General features: G+C 39.1%; 2 protein-coding genes across 4 annotated transcripts in view; both read left to right on the top strand.

The window, feature by feature from the left end:
• Positions 1 to 12,675, top strand: part of zbtb46 (zinc finger and BTB domain containing 46) — a 93,229-nt gene extending 80,554 nt beyond the window's left edge. The window contains exons 4-5 of one of the 3 annotated variants that reach the window (XM_057362914.1): positions 5,533 to 5,708; positions 8,533 to 12,675. In XM_057362914.1, the coding sequence (XP_057218897.1) occupies positions 5,533 to 5,708; positions 8,533 to 8,949 (593 nt within the window). In that variant the 3' untranslated portion in view covers positions 8,950 to 12,675. Of the gene's footprint in view, positions 1 to 12; positions 5,149 to 5,532; positions 5,709 to 8,532 lie in introns of those variants that run through there. The other 2 variants (XM_057362913.1, XM_057362912.1) reach the window with 2 other exon arrangements.
• Positions 12,676 to 13,997: 1,322 nt separating this feature from the next.
• Positions 13,998 to 20,770, top strand: lmod3 (leiomodin 3 (fetal)). Its single transcript, XM_057362915.1, has 4 exons — positions 13,998 to 14,703; positions 15,052 to 15,323; positions 17,846 to 19,348; positions 20,397 to 20,770. Exons 1-4 carry the CDS (start codon positions 14,532 to 14,534, stop codon positions 20,442 to 20,444), a joined length of 1,995 nt encoding a protein of 664 aa, XP_057218898.1. The 5' UTR covers positions 13,998 to 14,531; the 3' UTR covers positions 20,445 to 20,770.
• The last annotated feature ends 408 nt before the right edge of the window (positions 20,771 to 21,178 follow it).

Below are 21,178 nucleotides of genomic sequence, written 5' to 3'. Positions count from 1 at the left end.
TCCATCTCTCAGGGCTGGAGTGTGTCCAGGATCCCGTAGAGGAAGATCAGATGGTGGAGGACAAGCATGGAGCGTGTGTGACGGAGGTACGGGGCGGAGGGCCGGGCTGGCGGCGGGAGCTGGCCTGCTCTCTGTGTAAGCAACTGTTTAGCAGCCTGCTTCAGCTGAGACAGCACGAGTACAGCCACACGCTCTCGCTCATGGCCCTGTCACTGGACTGCTTCGACCGCCCCCTGGCGGCCGTGTCTCCGCTCGACCCTCCGCCGGCGCGCTACCACTGCTCCCAGTGCCCCGCCAGCTTCACCCTCAAGTCAAACGCCGACCGCCACGAGAAGACCATTCACTTGAAGCGGAAGCTCATGCAGTGCGTCTACTGCCTCAAGCACTTCCGTGACCGCACGGACCTGAACCGCCACCTGTCGTCCGTGCACTCCAGCAAGCGTGTGTACACGTGCCACGCTTGCGCCCGGACCTTCAGCACGCAGAAAAATCTGGCCACCCATGCCAAGGTCTGCTGTCAGTCCGGCGTCCCCCCTACTGAGCGGCTGTGGCATCTGCACGCCATAAAGGGGGACAATGGAGAGCATGGTCACGTTCTTGATTGATTATCAGTTACGCAATCTGTCTGCCAAAACCAGCGATTTTATCCACTAGTGAATGTGTAAACGCTAGGCCATCCTGGTTAGGGTGTCATTTTGGGCACAGCACTGTTGGCGTTTCTATATTTTGAATAGTATTTTTGTATATGGGTTTTATATATTACTGTAACGCAGCTCATGGCTGGCGGCACAATTACAATGCAAAAACAGATGTTTTATCAAGTTTCTTATGAAAAAGCTTTTTTTGTACCGTGCAGGATTATTCCAGTTCTCACTTGAACCTGTAGAACACAGAGATCTCAGTGTATTGAACACCATTGTTTTTTTTATTTCTTTATAGTTTTTTTAGCAGCTTACCAATATTATTAATGGTTAGACTCAAGCACAGGGGTTCCTCACTAACTTGGCAATGTTCAGCGGTAAATTTGACCATTTTGAATTTGTGCACAACGCTGCCCCCTGCAGGAGAAACCTTTTCCTGTGTTCTGAGGTTAAAGGGATACTTCACGCAAAAATGAAAATTCTGTTGTCATTTACCCACCCTTAGATTGTTCCAAACCTGTATACGTGTCTTTGTTTTGCTGAACACACAGGAAGGAATTTGGAAGAATGTCAGATCTCACCCACCATTTATTGCCATAGTAGGGAAAATAAATACTACGGGGGTCAATGGGGGGTGAGATCTGACAATCTTCCAGATATCTTCCTGTGTGTTCAGCAGAACAAAGTGATTTATACAGGTTTGGAACAATCTGAGGGCGAGTAAATGATGACTCATTTTTGGGTAAACTGTCCCTTTAAGTGGAAGGATTTGATTGTGGGCGATAAAGATTGGGGGATGTCCTAAATTATTCAACCATGTTCTCTTTGACCGTGTATGTGTGCAAGTATGCGAGTGCACTACATTATGTCTGTAATTTCAGCCTTTTTGAGCCTAAATCACAGAGATACATGAGATGGTGAAGGAAAGTTGTGTTTGCCCCCTGTGCGATTCTGCAAACTCGATATTGGAGTTTATAACAGCCAGCAATAAAGCACAGGAAGGTTGGGGAGGGGTTACTTGGAGAGGGCGGAGCCATGTTAACAGTCGTGTCAAAGTCATGGTGTTGACTTCATATTGTAGAATCAGGCCTGACTCTCAGTGATCGCTGACTGAAGTGTCTATTGCGAATTAGTGTAGAATGTAATCTGAATCAGACCTTTTCTCATCTTGAAAGTCAACCACAAACATTTAGTAGGAGTTTTGGGAAATCTGCAAGAGTGAGCCCTGCATACATCATACATCAGTCATTTCAACATGTTGTGAATATTAAAGGGACAGTTCATCCAAAAATAAAAATTCTGTCATCATTTATTCACTCTTGTGTCGTCCAAACCTGTATGTTGTACATTTACATTTAGTCATTTAGCAGACGCTTTCATCCAAAGCGACTTACAAATGAGGTAAACAATGGAAGCAATTGGCACAACATGAGGACAACAAAAAGCATAAGCGCAGTAAAACTAGTCTGATATGGCCTACCACATTATACAAAGCTAAGGTTTTTTATTTATGTTTATTAAGGAAAGAAAGAGTAGAAAAGTGATAGAAGTCAGAACTATGTTGTATGTCATACAGTTATGACAATGTAAAAGATGATTAGTGTATCACTGATCATCTACAAACTTGTGAAAACTCTGAAGGATCGTCTTGACACGTGGAAATGCATTCGATGCTTTGAAGGCGTGCAAAGAACTGAGTTCCTGAAACTAAACCAGCCTCTTTCAAATTTGAATCAGTCATTTTAAAGTTTGTCGAAGCCAAAGTTACTTTTTCCTCAACTTCATGTTACTCGACTGAGTGTCACTTTCACAAACCCATTCATTTAGTTTTTTGATCATCCGTCTCTGACACAGCATAAAATCCAGTGTGTCACCTCCCTAATACAATAACTTAAATCTGGCAATACCTGTGAATGTATCTTCCAAATTCTCACCAAAAGTAGAAATTTGGATTTTTGTCAATCTTGTGTTTAGAGATTCCAGATACCCCTGTTGAAAAAAACAGCATATGCTGGTTAAATAGGTTTTGAAAGCTGGTCCTGAGCTGGTTTAATATGGTCCTAAATCAACTCAGGACCATCTTAGACCAGCACAAACCAGCTACCATTCTTCAAAACCTCCCTAACCAGCATATGTGTTTTTTTCAACAGGGATGTGTATGTTTTACTTTTGAAAATTACCCATGAGTATTATACCCAAGTCTCACAATGGGCCTTTTCATTCCACCTTTTCTTTTTCCACCTAAAGTATAGAGAGCGGTGTTTGTGATCTCTGTCCGCTCTCATATACACTTTGCATAGATCGTCTGATCTGTGCGTCATATGCAAAGCTTGGTTCTATTGTTTTATCAAGCAAAAATCAGCACGGTTTGTGCCAAGTCTTCAGGAAAAACAAAGTTTCCAAGAAACACGAAAAGCGTGGTATAATCATTTGTGTTGTAAAACTGTTCAGCTCGGTGCTATGTTAAATGTGAGGTGCATTGTGGACAAAATCACCGTTTGGCTCTGAATACAGAAAGAGAAATTCGTAACTTGCACTGAAGTGGAGATTTTCAAGGTCTTAGCACTTTCTCCTCAGGAAAAATAAAAGACTGGTGCGCTTTAATATTGTTTAAAGAGGTTTGAACTGTGGGCGTAAAAACGCGTCAGAATTCTCAGTCACAGCTGGGTTGAATTGCACTATTTTTGTTAATAAAATGAAAAATCCCTTGACAGTTGTTTCAAGACTCAATGCATAGATTCATGTACATTGTGTATTTTGGAAGAATATTATTGTGTGTAAATTTGTAGCCAATAAATGTTGCTCTGAAACATTAAGAATACTGAGTGGTTACTTTGTTTCGCAAAGAACGTGTATAGTTCACCCCAGAATGCAATTTCAGCATAATTTATTCACTCTCAAAATTTTGGGTGAGAGTGTGTGTAACAAAACCTGTGCCTGTGTTTTTTCAGAACAGATTTGTGCATCTCTCCACAACATGCTTAAAAAGTGTGGATTGTAAGTATTGAAAAGTGTGACCAGATTCTACATTCAAATGAGACAAGTGGGTGTTAAAGTCAGAGCTATTTCAGCACATGCTTATCAGGTCCATCATGTGTAAGGATGAGAAAAACCTGGCTCTCGGTTTTGTACTTAAATACCTAAATGGTGCCCATCCATCCACTAAGCCAGACTAATGAGATTTCAGTCCTATAGTATGAATAACACAAATCTGGTTTATTGCTGCTTTGTGTGAATCATGCGCTCTGTAAAATGGGAAAATGCCAATGAGAACAAGCGATGTGGAATTGACGTTCGGTTTTGTGAGTTTGTGATATTTTGTGCTGTAATTGTTCGTCAAACAATAGTAAGCCGTGCGAGTCTGTGTTATTTCTTTCACCCTTCTTTGTTGAATCTGAGCAGTAAAATCTGTTTCGGCGCTGCGGTTGCTAGGGAAACTGTCTTTTGGGGTTGGTTTTGGCATCTAAGGGCAGGTGAGCGAGGGAGAGTATCCCTCTTCAGTGTTTGTCAATGCGCTCTGACTGTATCTTCAGCGGTGACACGGTGAAAGGGCAGGATTGAATGAAAAGGATATAATTGATGTGAATGTGACAGTATGATGAACTTGACCATTTATGGCGAATCCCACATGGTTACGTTTATCACAAAACAAAAAGAAAAGAAATAAAAAGGCAATTATATTTTGCATAAAGACAACGAAGCTTATCTTTTGTGACCTTATGTCACGACAATACCGGTTATTCCCCCCAAACTCTCTGGGCATTTTAATTTGGAGTTTTTGTGTGATTCCTTTTATTCTCAATAGTGATTCAATAGTTAGATTCTTAATAAAAAATTCTGTCAAATTTAACAGTGCAAACTCTACAATCATGTACATAACATAAAAATATAAACTGGATAATATAAATGATATTAACACATTACGCTATACATTTGGTAACTCTTTACAATAAGGTTGTATTTGTTATCATGAGTTAATGCTTTAATACAAACACAATACTTTGACAACAATGAGCAATACGTCTACAGCATTTCTTAACGCAGTGGTTCTCAAACTGGGGGCTGTGGCCCCCTGGGGGACACAAGATGGATCCAGGGGGGGCACAGATGTTGTGGCATTTTATGAAATTTAGAAATTTATCATACATTTTAGGCAATCAAACAGAGAAATAAGAGCACCAACCAAAAGAATTGATGTTCTAGCATTGTCAAACTGAATATGTTTATGGTTTAAATAAAATTCTAAGTTTAAGATTATATGTCTTGGGGGGCCGCAAAGCGATGCACTTGACACAAAGGGGGCCTTACGACGAAAAAGTTTGAGAACCACTTTCTTAAATGTTATTTCAGCCTTTACTAATACATTTTATCATTTACAGTTAACTGTTAATATGCACAGTGAACGAATAATAATGTCGGCAATAATTAACATTAACAAAGATTAATAATTGCTGACAATGATATTATTCATCGTTAGTTCATGCCAGCTTATGCATTTACTAATGTTAACAAACACAACCTTTTTTTACATTAATAAGCATTTCATTTTCATTGAAAATAAAACTGCATTCCTAACATCTAAAAGCAAGCTTCGTTTCTTTATGCAACTCGTAATATCTTTATTTTGCATTCAGATGAGAGTGTAAGATTCACCCTCAAAGTAAAAATAGCTCAGACTCCACCCATTAAAATAAGTCTGGTTAACATGAATCAAGCCATCGCCATGTTGTCTATTCATTAAACTGATTTTATCCAATAGAAAAAGCGTTGTGGTAATTCGGATTGGCATTAATGTCACAAGCAGGGCTTTAACACTCCCATACTTCCAACAGTTTCAACTGCACGTGTTTTTTTCCTTCATCTGATCAGTCATTTCTCCGTCTGTTTGCAGTGAATGACTTCACAGTGATCAGGAAGAAGTTCAAGTGCCCGTACTGCAGTTTTTCCGCCATGCACCAGTGCATCCTGAAGAGGCACATGCGCTCGCATACAGGCGAGAGGCCGTATCCCTGTGAGATCTGCGGCAAGAAGTTCACCCGAAGAGAGCACATGAAGCGTCATACACTGGTGAGTGCAGTACCAAACAGAACCAACAGGGGGCGCGAAAGAACCTACTGAAACCTATCTACTGAATTGTATACGGTTATATCAGGTAGCAGTAGACTTTTTCATTGGTTCCTAAAAAATCCATCATAATACATTTCTATCCGTCACTATTGGGCAAGGTGTTTTACTATTTATCCAAAATGACGCTAGTCGCTCTCGCTCTCTGAAGGAAAAAAGTCTGTAAACACCGCACCACTGTACGCACCTGTGTGTATGTGTGAGCACGTGACGTGGGGTCTGATTAAGTGACAGATGCATGCATTGCAGAATCAGATACCAGAAACAACGCCTCAAACAACGTTATCGCCAGTGTTGGGTGTAACTAGTTACTAAGTAATTAGTTACTGTAATTTAATTACAGTTACTTCTGATGTAATTAAACTAAATACTTTGTGTAATATATGTGTGTGTGCAAGGAATGGAAATCAAAATTCAAAGTCTAACTTTAAAATCCGTGCTTTAATGTATAATTCTCACATTTGTAATACTTTGGTCAGTTAATAAGAGTACTTTATGTCGTTTAATATTATTTATTTGAATGAATGAAAAGAGCCGTTTCATGTCTATCCTTGAATCACTTAACTAATCAAGGTTGATATAGGATATGGAAAGTAATTAGTAATAAGTAATTAAATACTTGCTGGAGAGAGTAATTTGTAAAGTAATCTAATTACACTATTGAATATGTAATTAGTAACTAGTAATTAATTACTTTTTCAGAGTAACTTGCCCAACACTGGTTATTGCTGTGTTTTTATGAAGTGTAAAAAGATTTTCAGTTTGTTTTGAAACTATGGCGAAACAAATATGCTGTTTCGGTGACCTCACACACAAACGCAAGCATGCCGCATGATGCAAAATGCACTAAATCTACCAAATATTTTATAAAAAGGTTTCTTGCATCTAGTACAAACCAAATTTCTTTCATTTTTAAATAAAGGCTAGACAGCATATGTGATGTTCCTGTGTGGGAGACATCCGAGTGGGCCCCGGGTGGGCCCCTATTAAATATAGGATTGTGTCATATCCCATAAACCCCCTTATCTCAGTTTTTCTCTGCCCTTATTATTGCCTGCGCTCTTTAACACCTCCTCTCGTTTTCTTGTTCTTAAAGCCTGTATTTACTGTGTCTTCTCATGGGAGGCGTATACAAACAGGCGTTTGGCACGGGCTGCTGGTGCTGTGTGGCTAAGAGATGTGCCACAGAAATTAGCTCTGGTTTGGAGCATATCAAGGGGCCTGCAATAGTGTGACATGATAACAGACAGCGGCGCTCCTGCTTAGCGCTGAAACATTTAACACCTAACGTTGCATAATTCATGATCCGCATCATGATGGATCGCAAACTATATGCTGTTCCTGACGCTTGGTTATAATGTGGCGAAAAATTTGGCTTTAACGCTTCCTTTGCCCTTTTTAACACAGCCACAGTTTCTGGATATTTGACATGGTTTGGGACATGATTTTGAGTATATTCATATATATGACACTTACAAAAACAGGTACTGTGACATTACCATAATATCCTTTGAAGTGCCATGCAAATACATCCATACTGTATGTGATTATGGGAATCATACAGTACCATGGCATTATACATAAATTTTTCAAGCAACATGTTTTCACTTTCCAAGCAACATGTTCACGCTTACAAAAAATTGTATTCATGTGCTATTAGTATAATGTTTTAAAACTAAAAATAATAAAGTATACTTTTAGTCTATATATTGAGAAATATATGAAGAGAAATATACTTCAAATGATACTTCAGCATACTTGACCAACTGCAGTAGATGTTACATGTACTCAATCTTTTGTTCGCACTTATCGCACTATGATCTATAGCATTATAAAATAAAAGAAAGTATAATGAAGAATTCTTAGTATACTTGATGTGGAGTTTACTCTTTAGATTAAGAAGGCTAGTCATTTTTAACATAGTTTTACATAATGTCTTATAAACCTACATGTTTATACAGTAACAAGTCATCTTAAGGGTAAAATAGAGTAAAATACAAGTATGATTTTACGTTCCCTTAAAGAAAGCTTACAAGTATGTGCTTGCAGTATGAAACTACTAAACTTGTCTTGTAGATTATTGAGAGCATACTTCAAAGTGTACTTTCACAACGTACAAAAAGTATTAAACTAATAAACTACCAGTATACCTATAGATTCATATAGATTCAGATTATAGATTGTAGTATAGTTTCAGTACAAACAAAAAATGAAGTTGTAAAGTAGCTGTGTACTAGAAGATTACTACTGTTACACTTAAAGTATACTTAAAAGTACACTTTTATGAACTAAAAAGTAGTCCAATTTAGTCCCAAGAGGAATTGAAATAGTACACTTAAAAGTGCACTACTAGTGTATTATTTTAGTATAATATACTGTATATTATAGTACAAAATATAAGTATAAAAAGTATACTTGGACAGCTTTCCTGTAGCTCAGTGGTTAGAGCATGACGCTAGCAACGCCAAGGTCATGGGTTCGATCCCAGGGATTGCACGTACTCAGAAACAAATGTATAATATACTGCAATGTAAGTTGCTCTGGATAAAAGCGTCTGCCAAATGTGTCCAATACTTGAACTTTACTTAAAGGAGCAATGTGGAGATTTTAGCGGCATCCAGCGGTGAAGTTGCGAATTGCATCCAACGGCTCACTCCCCCCCTCCCCCCTTTCTTTCGAAGCACTACAGTGGCTGACACAGATTTAATGAATTAATTACAGTACTAAATGAAGTGTTGTCTCATACCAGTCACTCTTTCTTTCTCAGGTGCACAGTAAGGACAAGAAGTACGTGTGTAAAGTGTGCAGTCGTGTCTTCATGTCCGCCGCCAGCGTGGGCATCAAGCACGGCTCTCGCCGGCACGGCGTCTGCGCAGACTGCTCGGGACGAGGCATGGCTGCCCTGCTGGACCAAAACGGCGAGGATGGTTCACCGGAAGAAGAGCTCTTGTATCCCGGTGACCATCGTTTCCCTGACGACGCCGCCGATGGTGACGGTGAGGAGGAGATGATGGGGGAGACGGAGCTGATGGGAGAAGGGGAGGAGGAGAACGGGAAATGGCGGGCGGGCTCAGGGATGTCTCAGCGAGATAGAGCAATAGATGACGGGAAAGAGGAGAGCGACTCAGCTCCGGATGGAGACGCCAGGGCAGGAAGCGAGAAAGACTTCAGCTGGATCTCATAGTCCGATGCGTTGAGTCTCGAGCAACATCAACCTGTTCCCGCAAGGAGACATGCTTAAGATGGGCAATCGGATCTCAGTAGGTGGAAGGAGCCGCACACCAGGAGATCCTTGAGATGCCCTCGAGGCTGCCAAAGGAGAGACAGTGGAGAGTCTTCTCGGCCGGACTTTCACCCAAGCTTTGGTTTGTCGGCCCCTTTCTTCCTACATGAGGACCAAACGGGTTTCTGTCTATGTGTTTGCTATTTCCTCAGACAAAAGAGATTTCGGTCGTCTTGAAGATTGTCCAGATCTTAAAGATGGGTCACACAGAGAAAGTGTACGAAAATGTGCTCTTGCCATATGGCCAGTCACCACCAGAGGGCGCTGGCTTATCTTTTGCGAAGCGGTCGGAAGACTTTTTTTGGCACATTGTTGAAACCGCGACAGACTTGCACTTTAAAACATGAACGTTGACTAGATTCCTATCGATTCCCTGTTTCTGTGGTTTACATTTTTAATCCAGTTTGCATATATAAATATATATAAATATATATATATATGGTGACCGCACCTACCTTTAAGGATATACAGTATGTCCTTATGACTGTTATGTATGAACATTTGTGCTAGGTTTGCTAATTATAATGTATGCCTTGTAATGGTTTCGTTGCGATTTTCTTTTTCTCGAACATTTCTATCAATGGCGATAAATCATGTATATAGATAATTCTAAGTGAAAAGTTGATTTTGTGTTTTTAAAACAGACGGGGAAGATAAGCAAACACTATGCAGAAAACGAACCTTTCTAGTTCTCAACAATCTTTATTCTCTCTTTTATGGGAGAGAAAACAAAGTCTTCAACGGATGGGGACGAGAGAGAGAATTATGGAAATATTACTTCTGTCCCGTTGTAATATTTCCTCATTATTTGCATTCCACAGTGGACACTGTCAGGGATGGGTTCGGTTTTATACATGGGCTTTTTCGGTGTGGCGTGTTTCTTTAAAAAAAAACTGTATGCAAATGTGTGTATTTTGTAGGTTTGATGTGTCGGGGAGTGGGTGGGGGTGGAACTCTCTCCTCTGGTCCCTCTCTGCGTTTTTCTGTGCAACTTTGACATCATGTTTTATTGAGTCTGCCTCTATATCACATGCGTGATTTGACAGGGAGAATTCATGCCTTCCCTCCAAATATTTAATGCTCGGACTTCTGGATTATTCCGAAATATATGCATCAGTTTTCTTAATCAGTGAACCACGGCTTTGAGCTTTCTTTCTTCTTTTGGTGTTTGGTCCATTTTAGATACAAAGATGTTCTATGGCGTGACCACCAGGACTGATGTGTGCTGTAAAGTGAAATTGTTGTTCACTTATTGCGTTGAAATGATTATTTATTAAGTTTGTTTGTGTGTGCGTGTCTGTGTGTGCGAGAGTTTTATCTGAATCATGTACCAACAGAGAAAATGTGTGTTTGGAGGACCCGGATTATGAATGTCTTTTTACACTTTATTGTTTTAACAATCTGTGCCAGAATATTTGACAATGGGAATAAAACGCTTTATCATGCTTTACTTACTATGATTAACAAATTTTGATTATTATGGTTACTGTTGATATCGTTGTACTCATTATTGTTATTGTTATTATTATTAATGTTATTATTATTATTATTAAGTGCTGGATGCTAAGCTTTATTATCGGTTTCATTTTGACATTTTCTTTCTCGAAAAACAAAGTGTTTTAAACTTTCCAATCTTGCCTTTCTATGGACAGCAAGCCATGTGGCTTTCAGAAGTAATTCTATTGTGCCAGTTTCATGCATTTCTGAGTGATGAAACATTTTTTGTTTGTTTGTTTTCTTATTCTGTTTCATTTACGAAGGACGAACCTTCCGAGATATATACAACACACGCTTCTATATTACTAACGTTCACTAAGTAATGAATAATATACCAAAAAAAAATTACCTGGTATACATTGTATACGTTTAGTGCTTTTGTTTGGATTTGGTGTACAGGTGCAAAGCTTTGATCAAACAGTGTATTGCTTGGTTTATTTTTTATTTTGTCCCTCTGCTTTGAGAAAGCACAGATTATGGTATTGTTATGTTATGAAGGGCCGCTTGAAAGTACATTTTTTGAGTAGAATTGCAGCTTTAATTCTGTTGCCCTTGGAAACATGCTCGACTTTTAATGGATGTGCTCTGTATGCCATTACTCTTGATCATTTAGAAGGCCAACCATTGTTGTGAGGAATTATGGGAAATATATGGTTGGAAGGTAGAATTTGTACAAGCTTAAGGAACCTCAAATGTCATTGGGCTAAGTGCCCGGCACAATTTATATCTATATCCCTCCAACCTATTGGACATTTCGCTTTTTTCCCGTTTGTTTAATTTATTGTGTTCTTACCTTTAACTGAAATAAAATCTGTTGAAAATGGATTACATCACTGGAGTCCATCATGAATCCTCATGTGGATTTAATTTGTAGGGGTGGTTGTATAATACCATAATTTGGTGTTTCTCTACTGTATGTATGATGCTTTTCAGTCATTTATAGTCAGGTTATTGGTAAAATACTAATATGGGTGATTCTCACACAATCTTGGACCTTAAAAATCTCATTGCTGCAACAGTCTAAAAATGTCAATACCATAGCATGTTTTGCTAGAAACGAGAGGCAAGTTTTTATTCATTATACATAATAAGACATTAAGGAAGTATATGTTAAGAAGAAATTATAGACGTAACCTTTTTTTATGATAAAGTATACTGTTGTGTACACAGTACAACAAGAGAATATTACAATTTTAACTTAAAAAATACATAATGGTAGTCATTTGGAAGGTATGGCAGACGTGTTACTTCAAACAAAATCAAGCTAAATGTAAACAACTCTGTGTGTAAAAATGTATTATACATGGATATTCTGTCACTGTTTTTTTTCTGTTTTGGTCATTTGAGAACATGTTTTTTTATTACAACATATAATACACTCATACTGTAGGTGGGCACGTGACACCGGACACGACCGGCGCGACATGACATGACACAAGGCTTGTTCTAATGGGATTGTTGCATCGTGCCGCGCCGCATCCAGTGTGGACAAAATTTACAATTATAACGGGTTCTAATGCGTTCTATTGTCTTTTGTCGCATCGCGTCCGGTGTAGACACGGTGTTACGGTAATGAGATTTTCAGCAGAAAATGCATTAAAAAAAAATTTTGTTCAAATTATTTGTGCAAGGTAGAGAATACGGTTATCTTTGTTTTTTTGTGTTATATATTTTGTATTTAATAGTCATGATTTTTCAATGGTTTTGTGAGAATGACCCATAAAGAAATGTGCCTCTACTGTATGTAGTTGATCTACATGTGTACTGTATGTGCCCAGTCTTTGTTTGGTTTTCAGTGTTTGTGTTTGTGGGTGAATATTTTGCTGCACAATATTTCAGTCAGTGATTGTTTTTTTGCTGTGTTTGAATGTTCAGCTTGCTTTGTCTGTTGAATCAAACTACAGGCTACAACTTAATATAACCAATAATTCCATTATGCCATTTTATTATTACTGTGCAAACAGGCACACTGATACAATTACCAAATGTAGCTTTAAGATCTACGCCTATACTTTTATACACATTAAAACAATTTTATTTAAAATTCTTTCATCACTTCTATGTCATTTGCTTTTAATTGATAAACAAATTTAATAGATACTCTTGAGAATTAGCCATTATACTGAAAGATGATTGATTTTGTGATTCAGCTTAACAATTCAATGAAATAATTTCAATTTTAGTGAATGACCTTAATAATTAAAGTTAATGATTTCTATTCATAAAAGGATTCTTTTGTTAATTCTTTTTTTAATATACAGTATGAGAGAACAGAGGGCTAGAACTCCGAAATGAAGCAGTACGTTACGAGAAGCTGTGCTGTGTGGATGATACAGAAAGCTATTGAAGATAAATCAGCATCCTCGACCAGAACTATCTGGATTAATCCAACTACAATAAATAAATAAAATCTCTTTTTTTTGTCTACTGTATATCTTGTTGAATTGTTAAATATCTATGAATACAATATACAGTATAATACAGGAGGTGATATTTTCTGTTGATTTAACGCACAAACACACTCTTATAGTATGTGTATACTGTATATCGTAAACTATGGGTGTCAAAATATATCGGCATTAACAATAACCGCCCTTACAGAAAAGACACACGAAATTCACATGTGCAAAAAACACATGTGATCACATGTGAAATGTGTGTTTTTGGAACATTTTGGTATGAATTCCATGTGAATTCCCACGTGAAACCCATGGGATAACATGTAAAAACCCATGGGATAACATATGCGACATGTCTCCACATGTGATCACATGTTCTTCACGTCACCACATGTTGCACATGTCATCCCATGGGTTTTTACATGTTATCCCATGGGTTTCACATGGGAATTCACATGGAATTCACACCAAAATGTTCCAAAAACACACATTTCACATGTGATCACACGTGTTTTTTGCACATGTTAAACACATGTTGTATACATGTGATCACATGCGAAAAACATGTAAAAAACATGTGAAATTCATGTGTCTTTTCTGTAAGGGCGTGATGTAAAAAACATCATTATCGACATCATGTTAAGTCTACACACGTCACAATATTGTAAATAATTGCCTTAAGAGTGTCACTGTGTGTCGCTAGTCTCTCGCTACGACGCGGCGTTCCTAGGTTTGGTTGACTGGCTCATTTGCATAAAGTTGAGCAAATCACAACTTTGTCGAGTCGCTAGACATGCCCACTTCCTGTCACCAACGGTTGCTGGCAGTCTGAACGGGGCCTTACACTTGTATTTTGAGTTTCACTGGCTAAAAGATTGTTTTCATCAGATATTGTGATAATATCGTTACAATGAATTCTTTTGGCCACAATAATCGCGTAGAAAAATACCAAGACAGTTTCAGTACAAACACGATGTTTAAAAAAACCATCAAAACAAACTGCAGCTCTAATCAGCACTGATGTTTGTGGAGTCTTTCCGTACTACATCACTCTGCTTTTCTTGACCGCCCACTTTCCCTTGTTGTGTCAGTCAGATATTATTTCTGTCTCCGTAAATCTGTTTAAGAGGTCTGTTCCAAATCACGCTGTATTCCCACTGCTGATGACAACCAGCCACACTAAATATGACCATTATTTTAGACAAACCGGCTGGAGCTTCCCATGAGCTTCCTTTTCTTACGATCACCCTGTCATTCTAGTCAAGTACAGGGGAAGTAACTGAACTCTGAAACATGGAAGCCATTTGACTGTCACGTCCACCTGCTGCTGTCTTTCCACCCGTCGCTCTCTCTCTCTCTTTAAAGTGTGAACCGTCATTGAAATGCAGGGGGAGGTCCAGCTGACTCAAGCTGCTGAAAAAAGACCACGTCCGTATCTCCACGCATGTTCCATAAATACTTTGCTCTCTGTTGAATGGAGATTATTTTAGATGGCACATGTGGTGTGAGGCCTTGAGACCCGTCCGGAGCTGTTACTGTGAAAAACAACGCCTGTAGTTCTGTTCTCGGGAAGGTTTTGGATCAGATATGTCTGTTCGTGCCGATCGGAAGTCTGAAGAAGAATCTGAAGAATTTGATGAAGATGAGATTCTGGCTGGCCTGTCGGCCGAGGAGCTCAGAGAACTTCAGGATGAGATGGACACGATTGCTCCTGATGACAGGATGCCGGTAGGACTGAGACAGAAAGATAAAGTCAAAGGTATTTGCTTTATTTGCTTTTCTTGTTAGTTTAGTTTGGTGTTCCTTCCCATTAGGCCAGGGGAATCAGTGCTGGAATAATGGAGTTTGACGTCTCTCTCTATTTTTAATAGCTCCCAGTAGACTAGAGCTCCATTTGGCACTGTCTATTTATCATTTGTTGTTCAAAGTGATGGAAATGTATTTCGCATTACTATTAATTACTCTTTTCTCATTCAATTCAATTCAATCAACAGTCCTTTTATAATTTTTTTGGAAATAACTGTGATAAGCGTATTAATGCAGAGAAAGTCACGGATTACATCAATCAGAATGAAATATTCCAGTAAATGTGCACATTTCACTGCAGATTCTAATGAGCCAGAGTCAGAAGAAGAGATCGATGAGGATGAGATTCTGGCAGGCCTGTCGGCTGAGGAGCTCAAAGAGCTTCAAAAAGAGATGGAAGAGATCGCTCCTGATGTGAGAGTGCCGGTCGGAATGAGACAGAAGGACCAGACGGAAAAACCTCCCACTGGATCATTCGATCACAGATCACTGGTGGAATATCTGTACTGGGAGAAAGAATCCAAACGCATGATGGATGAGGAGAGAGTTCCCGCAACTATATTACCCAGCCAGGTAAGAATCTTTGGAGAAAGACCCCAGTTATTGTCTGTATAAGTATGTGTTTACTGTATTTTTTTTAATATGTTCATTGAATAAAGTCCCACATTATGCATTATGATGTTTATTTTGCTACATAATTACTGTACTATGTACAGTATTTATGTACAGTATCGTCACTGTCCTTCCGAAACCTTGGATGTACAAATTTGCAGGAAATAGAACAATCACTTTTAAACGTTTAAAATGACTGAATACTGTGTTTTTAAAGTTGACAATGTCACGGATGTGGCAAAAGAAGAACCCAAATGCAGGCAAGCAGTGAAGGGGTTAAACAAAATACTTTTAATACAAATAACAAGACAAAACAAAAACCCACGAGGGGGTAAAATAACAAAGACAAAGGGATAACAACTCAGACTACACAGGCACATGAACTAACTAGAACACTAGACAAACCCTTACACAGACTAAACTTAATGATCAAATGACACGGGCAGGAACACGAAGCAATCAAACACCGAACAGACGTAGTACAGACTTGGTCAAATCCACAAGCACATACACACGCACAAGACAAAGAAACAAGAGGGTATTTAAAGGGGAGACAAACGAGGGATAACGACACAGGGCAGGTGTGGGTAATGAAACACTCAGGGAAGGATAACAAGGAAACAAGACTAGACACTGGAGAGAACATATATTATTGTCAAAAGGACAATCATATGTTTCTCTCCACACATAACCAAAAACTTTGTCATGGCTCTGCTACAGCACCAAGAAAAACATGACAAAATGAAGCAGAGCCATGACAGACAAGCTTTTTTTATACTTTTTATTGGTTAGATATTTGCGAAACCCAGTGACAAACGCAAAGGATGAGGCAGAGGCAACCACCCAACTCCATTTCGCGTCGGGTGGTTCTTGGCCTCCACGCCGTGCATTAAAACCCTTTAACGCATGGCTAGCTGTGGATTATCCCTTACTTAAACTTGGTATATGGCATCACAGTCTTGACCTGACATTTTTGAGAGCAGCGATATGTAGAATATAGGGGTGTCACAATATGCTATATTAGCATTAACTGTTATAATAACAACGTCGATTGTCAACATCGTGTTGATGCTATACATGATAAAATCATAAATAATTCACTACCAGTATCTGGTTGACACTTCAAAGTACAGTAGGTGTTGGTATTGCATCCGTTTATCATTTTGCTTTACAGTCGCTCTCTTATCCTATCTATGATCATAATTTGACACCAAATAAAAAATTAACACAATATATATCAAATAAAATATGATTTTTTTTCAAAATTTCAAAAATATTGTGTAATATCTATTATATTGTTATCGCAAATGCCTTTTGATACGACAACCATGTATTGACAATTCGATATTGCGACAGCCCTAGTAGAACATTTCATTTAAATTAGAAATGTTCACGGTTTAAAACTCTGTTGACACCATCTGTGGTATGCTTTTACGTTTAAATGACTTAAAATGCACTTAAAATGACAGGTGAACACAGGGGCGTAGCTACATGGTGGCCACGGCTACCCCTGAATGATGGATGGCCACCTATCTGGCCAGCTCTGTTGTGCGAAGCAGTTTTAAGATGCGTGTCGGAGTTTAAGGAGTGCTGCGCAGATCATTTAGCATATGCACTGAAAGTAACGCAAGAACATTACTTCGCGTTAATATGATGTCATACGCTGACGCACTGACGCAAACAGTCTGAGCGCGATAGCTGAACAGCTGCTAACATCTTCGTGACAGTGTACTGTCTGTGTACCATTGAAGTTCATCGCGAGCAGAAGGAACAGGTCAGTAAAATCAGTCTTGTTTAACTGGATTTCATTCATTAATTAAATTTTAATTAATTAAAGTTGGGGTACTGCAATGTTTATTTTCTATAAAAAAATGCTAACTTACTGCAAATGATAGTTAGCAAATTATTTTAAAATAATGTTAGCACATAAAAGCATTGCAAATAAATTGTTTACTTGAAGTTCTTTGTGTATGTTTTTGACCAGCAAACTATGTGTAATGAAGAATTGGTGTAAATTATAGTAGAAGTTAAAGAATTTCTGTCTGAAAGGATTTTTTGGTCACCCTAATAAAATCACTGGGTCTTACCTGGCCACCTCTAAAAAAAAGTTCTGGCTACGCCCCTGGGTGAACAACTCAAATACAAGTATTTCACCTTGAACATGACGTAGTTTTAGCCAGCAGTTGTAGATTTGTTGGAAGTATTTTAAAGTAGTGCTTCAAAGTCAGACGATATTTATCTGACAACCTAATCTAGACAAAATCGACTATTTATAACTACTGCAACTAGGAGGCCAATAATACAACAACAACAAATGCCTTCAAACAGCAACTGATCTGTCATGCTGCGATTTCAAACAGGACAGGCTATATTTAGGCTTCGAGCAAGTTCCTGGAGAGATTAAGTGTTTCATAATTTGTCGTCTGTGTTTAAAAGTTGTTTAGGACTTGCACGTCAACTTTCTGTCTGTTTGTCATCACCAGAAGAAAGAACAAGAGGAACTTGCAGCTAAAGAAGAAGATAAAGTTGAAGAGGTGGAATATGCCTATGAGGAGATTGTGGAGGAGGTTAATGGAGGACAGGGAGATGTTGGGGAAGAGGTGATTGAAGAAGTGTTATTGGAAGTCGAGGAAGAGGACAAAGGAAGCAAAGAGCCTGTCAAGGTGGAGTTTAAGGCAAACAGCCCAACAGTGACGTCAGAAGATGTTGTAGAGCCACCTAAAGAGTTTGCTGATCCTAAAGTTGAATCAAAGTCGGACGGTTCAGGATGTAATGAGACCGAAACTAAACCAAATGAGGAAAAGAAAGCAGACTGCATCCCGTCGGCACCTTCGTCGTATGAGAACTGGGTTCCTGAGAAAGAGGAGAGGGTCATATCTAAGCTGAAGATCCCAAAACTTGCCCTGGGTGGAAACAGCCTCGCTAAAAAAACTGCGAGGCCTTCTGGGAATGAAACGAATTTGGATTCCACGTTGACTAAGATCCGCAAAAACAACCCTTCTGTCACCGACGTCAACCTCAACAACATCGAAAACATTCCCAAAGAAATGCTCCACGATTACGTCAACGCGCTCAAGAAGAACAGGCACGTTAAAAGTTTTAGTATTGCGAACACCGGGGCGGACGAAAACGTGGCCTTCGCCCTGGCAAACATGCTCAGAGAGAACAAAAGCATCGCCACGCTGAACATCGAATCGAACTTCATAACAGGAAAAGGCATCGTCGCAATAATACGTTGCCTTCAGTTCAACGAGACTCTTAACGAACTTCGCTTCCACAACCAAAGACACATGCTGGGTCACCACGCTGAGATGGAAGCGTCACGTCTCCTCAAAGCCAACAACACTCTCCTAAAGATGGGATACCACTTTGAGCTCCCGGGACCGCGGATGGTGGTCACCAACCTCCTCACGAGGAACTTGGACCGTCAGCGGCAGCAGAGAATGGAGGAGCAGAAACTCCAGCAGATGAGAGAACAACGAAAGGTCATGGAGATGTACGAGAACTCTTTGAACTTACCTCCAGGTGTGCTGGAAATGTTAGGAGGTTTCATACCAATGGCCCTACTGCAAGATTCTCAAGAAGACCAGATGGTTCCTCGAGGATCTCCGGAACCTTGTGAACAACCGAGTCCTCCTCAGCATCTCCGGATTAAACAGCATCCACTGCCACAACAGCGCTCAGACACGGGAAATGTCTTACAGGAAGTGCATCTGAAAAAAACTCCAATACGAAGGGATCCATTTCTGGATTTGAATTATAAGGATGAGAGAAAAGAGGGCAGGGCTAACGTACAGTTGAGGAGTGTTTCCAAACACAGAAGCACAGCGAGTGAAAGACCTGGGGATGAGAAAGCCAATCTTAAAGATATGATAAAGACTCTGAAGCCAGTCCCTCGAAGACGAGAGCCACCGAAAGTCGACTTAACCCCTCGGGATCACCTGCTCAAAGAGATAAAGCAGAGCAGCGTGGCCTATCTGAAATCGGTATGTACAGTTTGCGTCTCTCAATTTGCATTTCATTTCTGTAGCTGCTGTGTGCAACATCTATGTTTGAACCAAAGGCATCGTAGGGGGTGAGAGACAACTGGGCCTGTTGGGACGACCCATTAAAGGGATACTTCACCCAAAAATGAAAATTCTGTCATCATTTACTCACCTTCGAGTTGTTCCAAATCTGTATAAATGTCTTTGTTCTGATGAACACAGAGAAAGATATTTGGAAGAATGCTTATAACCAAACGGATCTTGCCCCCCATTGACTCCCATAGTAGGAAAAGTTACTTTATCATTTCTTTGTTCTGTTGAACACAAAAGAAGACATTTTGAAGAATGTAGGACAGCAAACAGTTCTGGGGCACTTTTGACTACCATTGTATTTTTTCCTACTATGGGAGTCAATGGGGGGCAAAATCTGTCTGGTCATAAACATTCTTCCAAATATCTTTCTCTGTGTTCATCAGAACAAAGAAACGTATACAGATTTCGAACAACTCGAAGGTGAGTTAAGGATGACAAAGTATCCCTTTAAAATGATACATATCTCAAATCCCAAATACATAACCTGGATTATATATTTTGCCAATGTGTATAGTAATAATGTGTAAAATGTTTTTAGTAAACACTTTATTTTGTTAATCATGCATATTTATAAATGAAACATTCACACTATTGCCTGCCTGACAATGAATTGTCAAGAATTTCCTTTAAGGGTACTTGGTGTGCCATAAAAAATACTAGACTATTCTTGTATGATTCAATTAAACACATTCATAAAATGTGTGAATATGCCATATATTTGTTGACAGGTTCATATTAAAGTTTGAAGCTACACTTGTTGACAGCAAGTGTCAAAAGCGTTATATCTTCAAACTATTTCAAACCGTTCCTAATGTCATTCCATTTCCTTGCATTGTTTGCTCATGAAATGTTATGATAGTCCAGTGAGGTGGTACCCACGTTGTGTTCACAAAGGTGATGCCGATCATTGTGACATCATTTCAAAGTAGCTTACAACTGTGTTTGACACCCACAGGTACCACTGCCAAAAATCCTGGAGTCGAGAGAAACAAGTCTATTCTGAGCCAAGACAGAATATAAAGCGATACAAGAGTGTGCTTAATGTGGCCAAACAATTCCACGAAGCTCCTATGGAGAAAGGAGATGGGAATAGAAGGTCATGTGGTTGGACACGCAGTTGCAAACGAAGGAGGTACCATGTGGTGGGCAATGTGACCCGAACTGTAAAATGTAACATGCATGTCAAATCAATGAAAGTTATTATGAACTGGTTCATGGGATGTTGTGAATGTTGAAGATGCTGAGTACATGTAGCACTAGCAAACATACTTTTTTGAGTTGATGTATTTATAGTGTATAGAAAGCTAATAAACCTCACACTTGACTTTTCCCTACGTTGCATTTACTTTTTTTCTGTATTGGCTGTTATGATATTGATATAAATGATATTAGCGTTGTTATTTACAAGAATTCTGAATGGGGTAAAACAAAAGAAAACAAAGGAATTGGGACCGTTTGATCAGTGCTGCCCCCTGCTGGACTACTGTAAAAACCTGCGCTAAAAGGTTAGCCAGGCCTTTTCAGACATGAACAAGATGTCAGTTTGACAGCAATGTAGTTTCTTGAAATAATAAAAAAACTTACCTGCCCTTAGTAAATGAATGGTTTAGGCATACTGTAACTTTTGTAACACAAAGACTCTTATTTAATACATAAAAACCGAATAATTTCCTCAAAGCTACACATGAATTTAAGGGAATTTCCCTTTTCAGTGCGAGTGAAAAGTGAAACGGTGAA

This window comes from Triplophysa rosa, linkage group LG21 (genome assembly GCF_024868665.1).
Source record: "Triplophysa rosa linkage group LG21, Trosa_1v2, whole genome shotgun sequence".
Taxonomy (NCBI): Eukaryota; Metazoa; Chordata; class Actinopteri; order Cypriniformes; family Nemacheilidae; genus Triplophysa; species Triplophysa rosa.
Note: the sequence above shows the minus strand (reverse complement) of the source record. Positions and strands in the feature narration are given on the sequence as shown.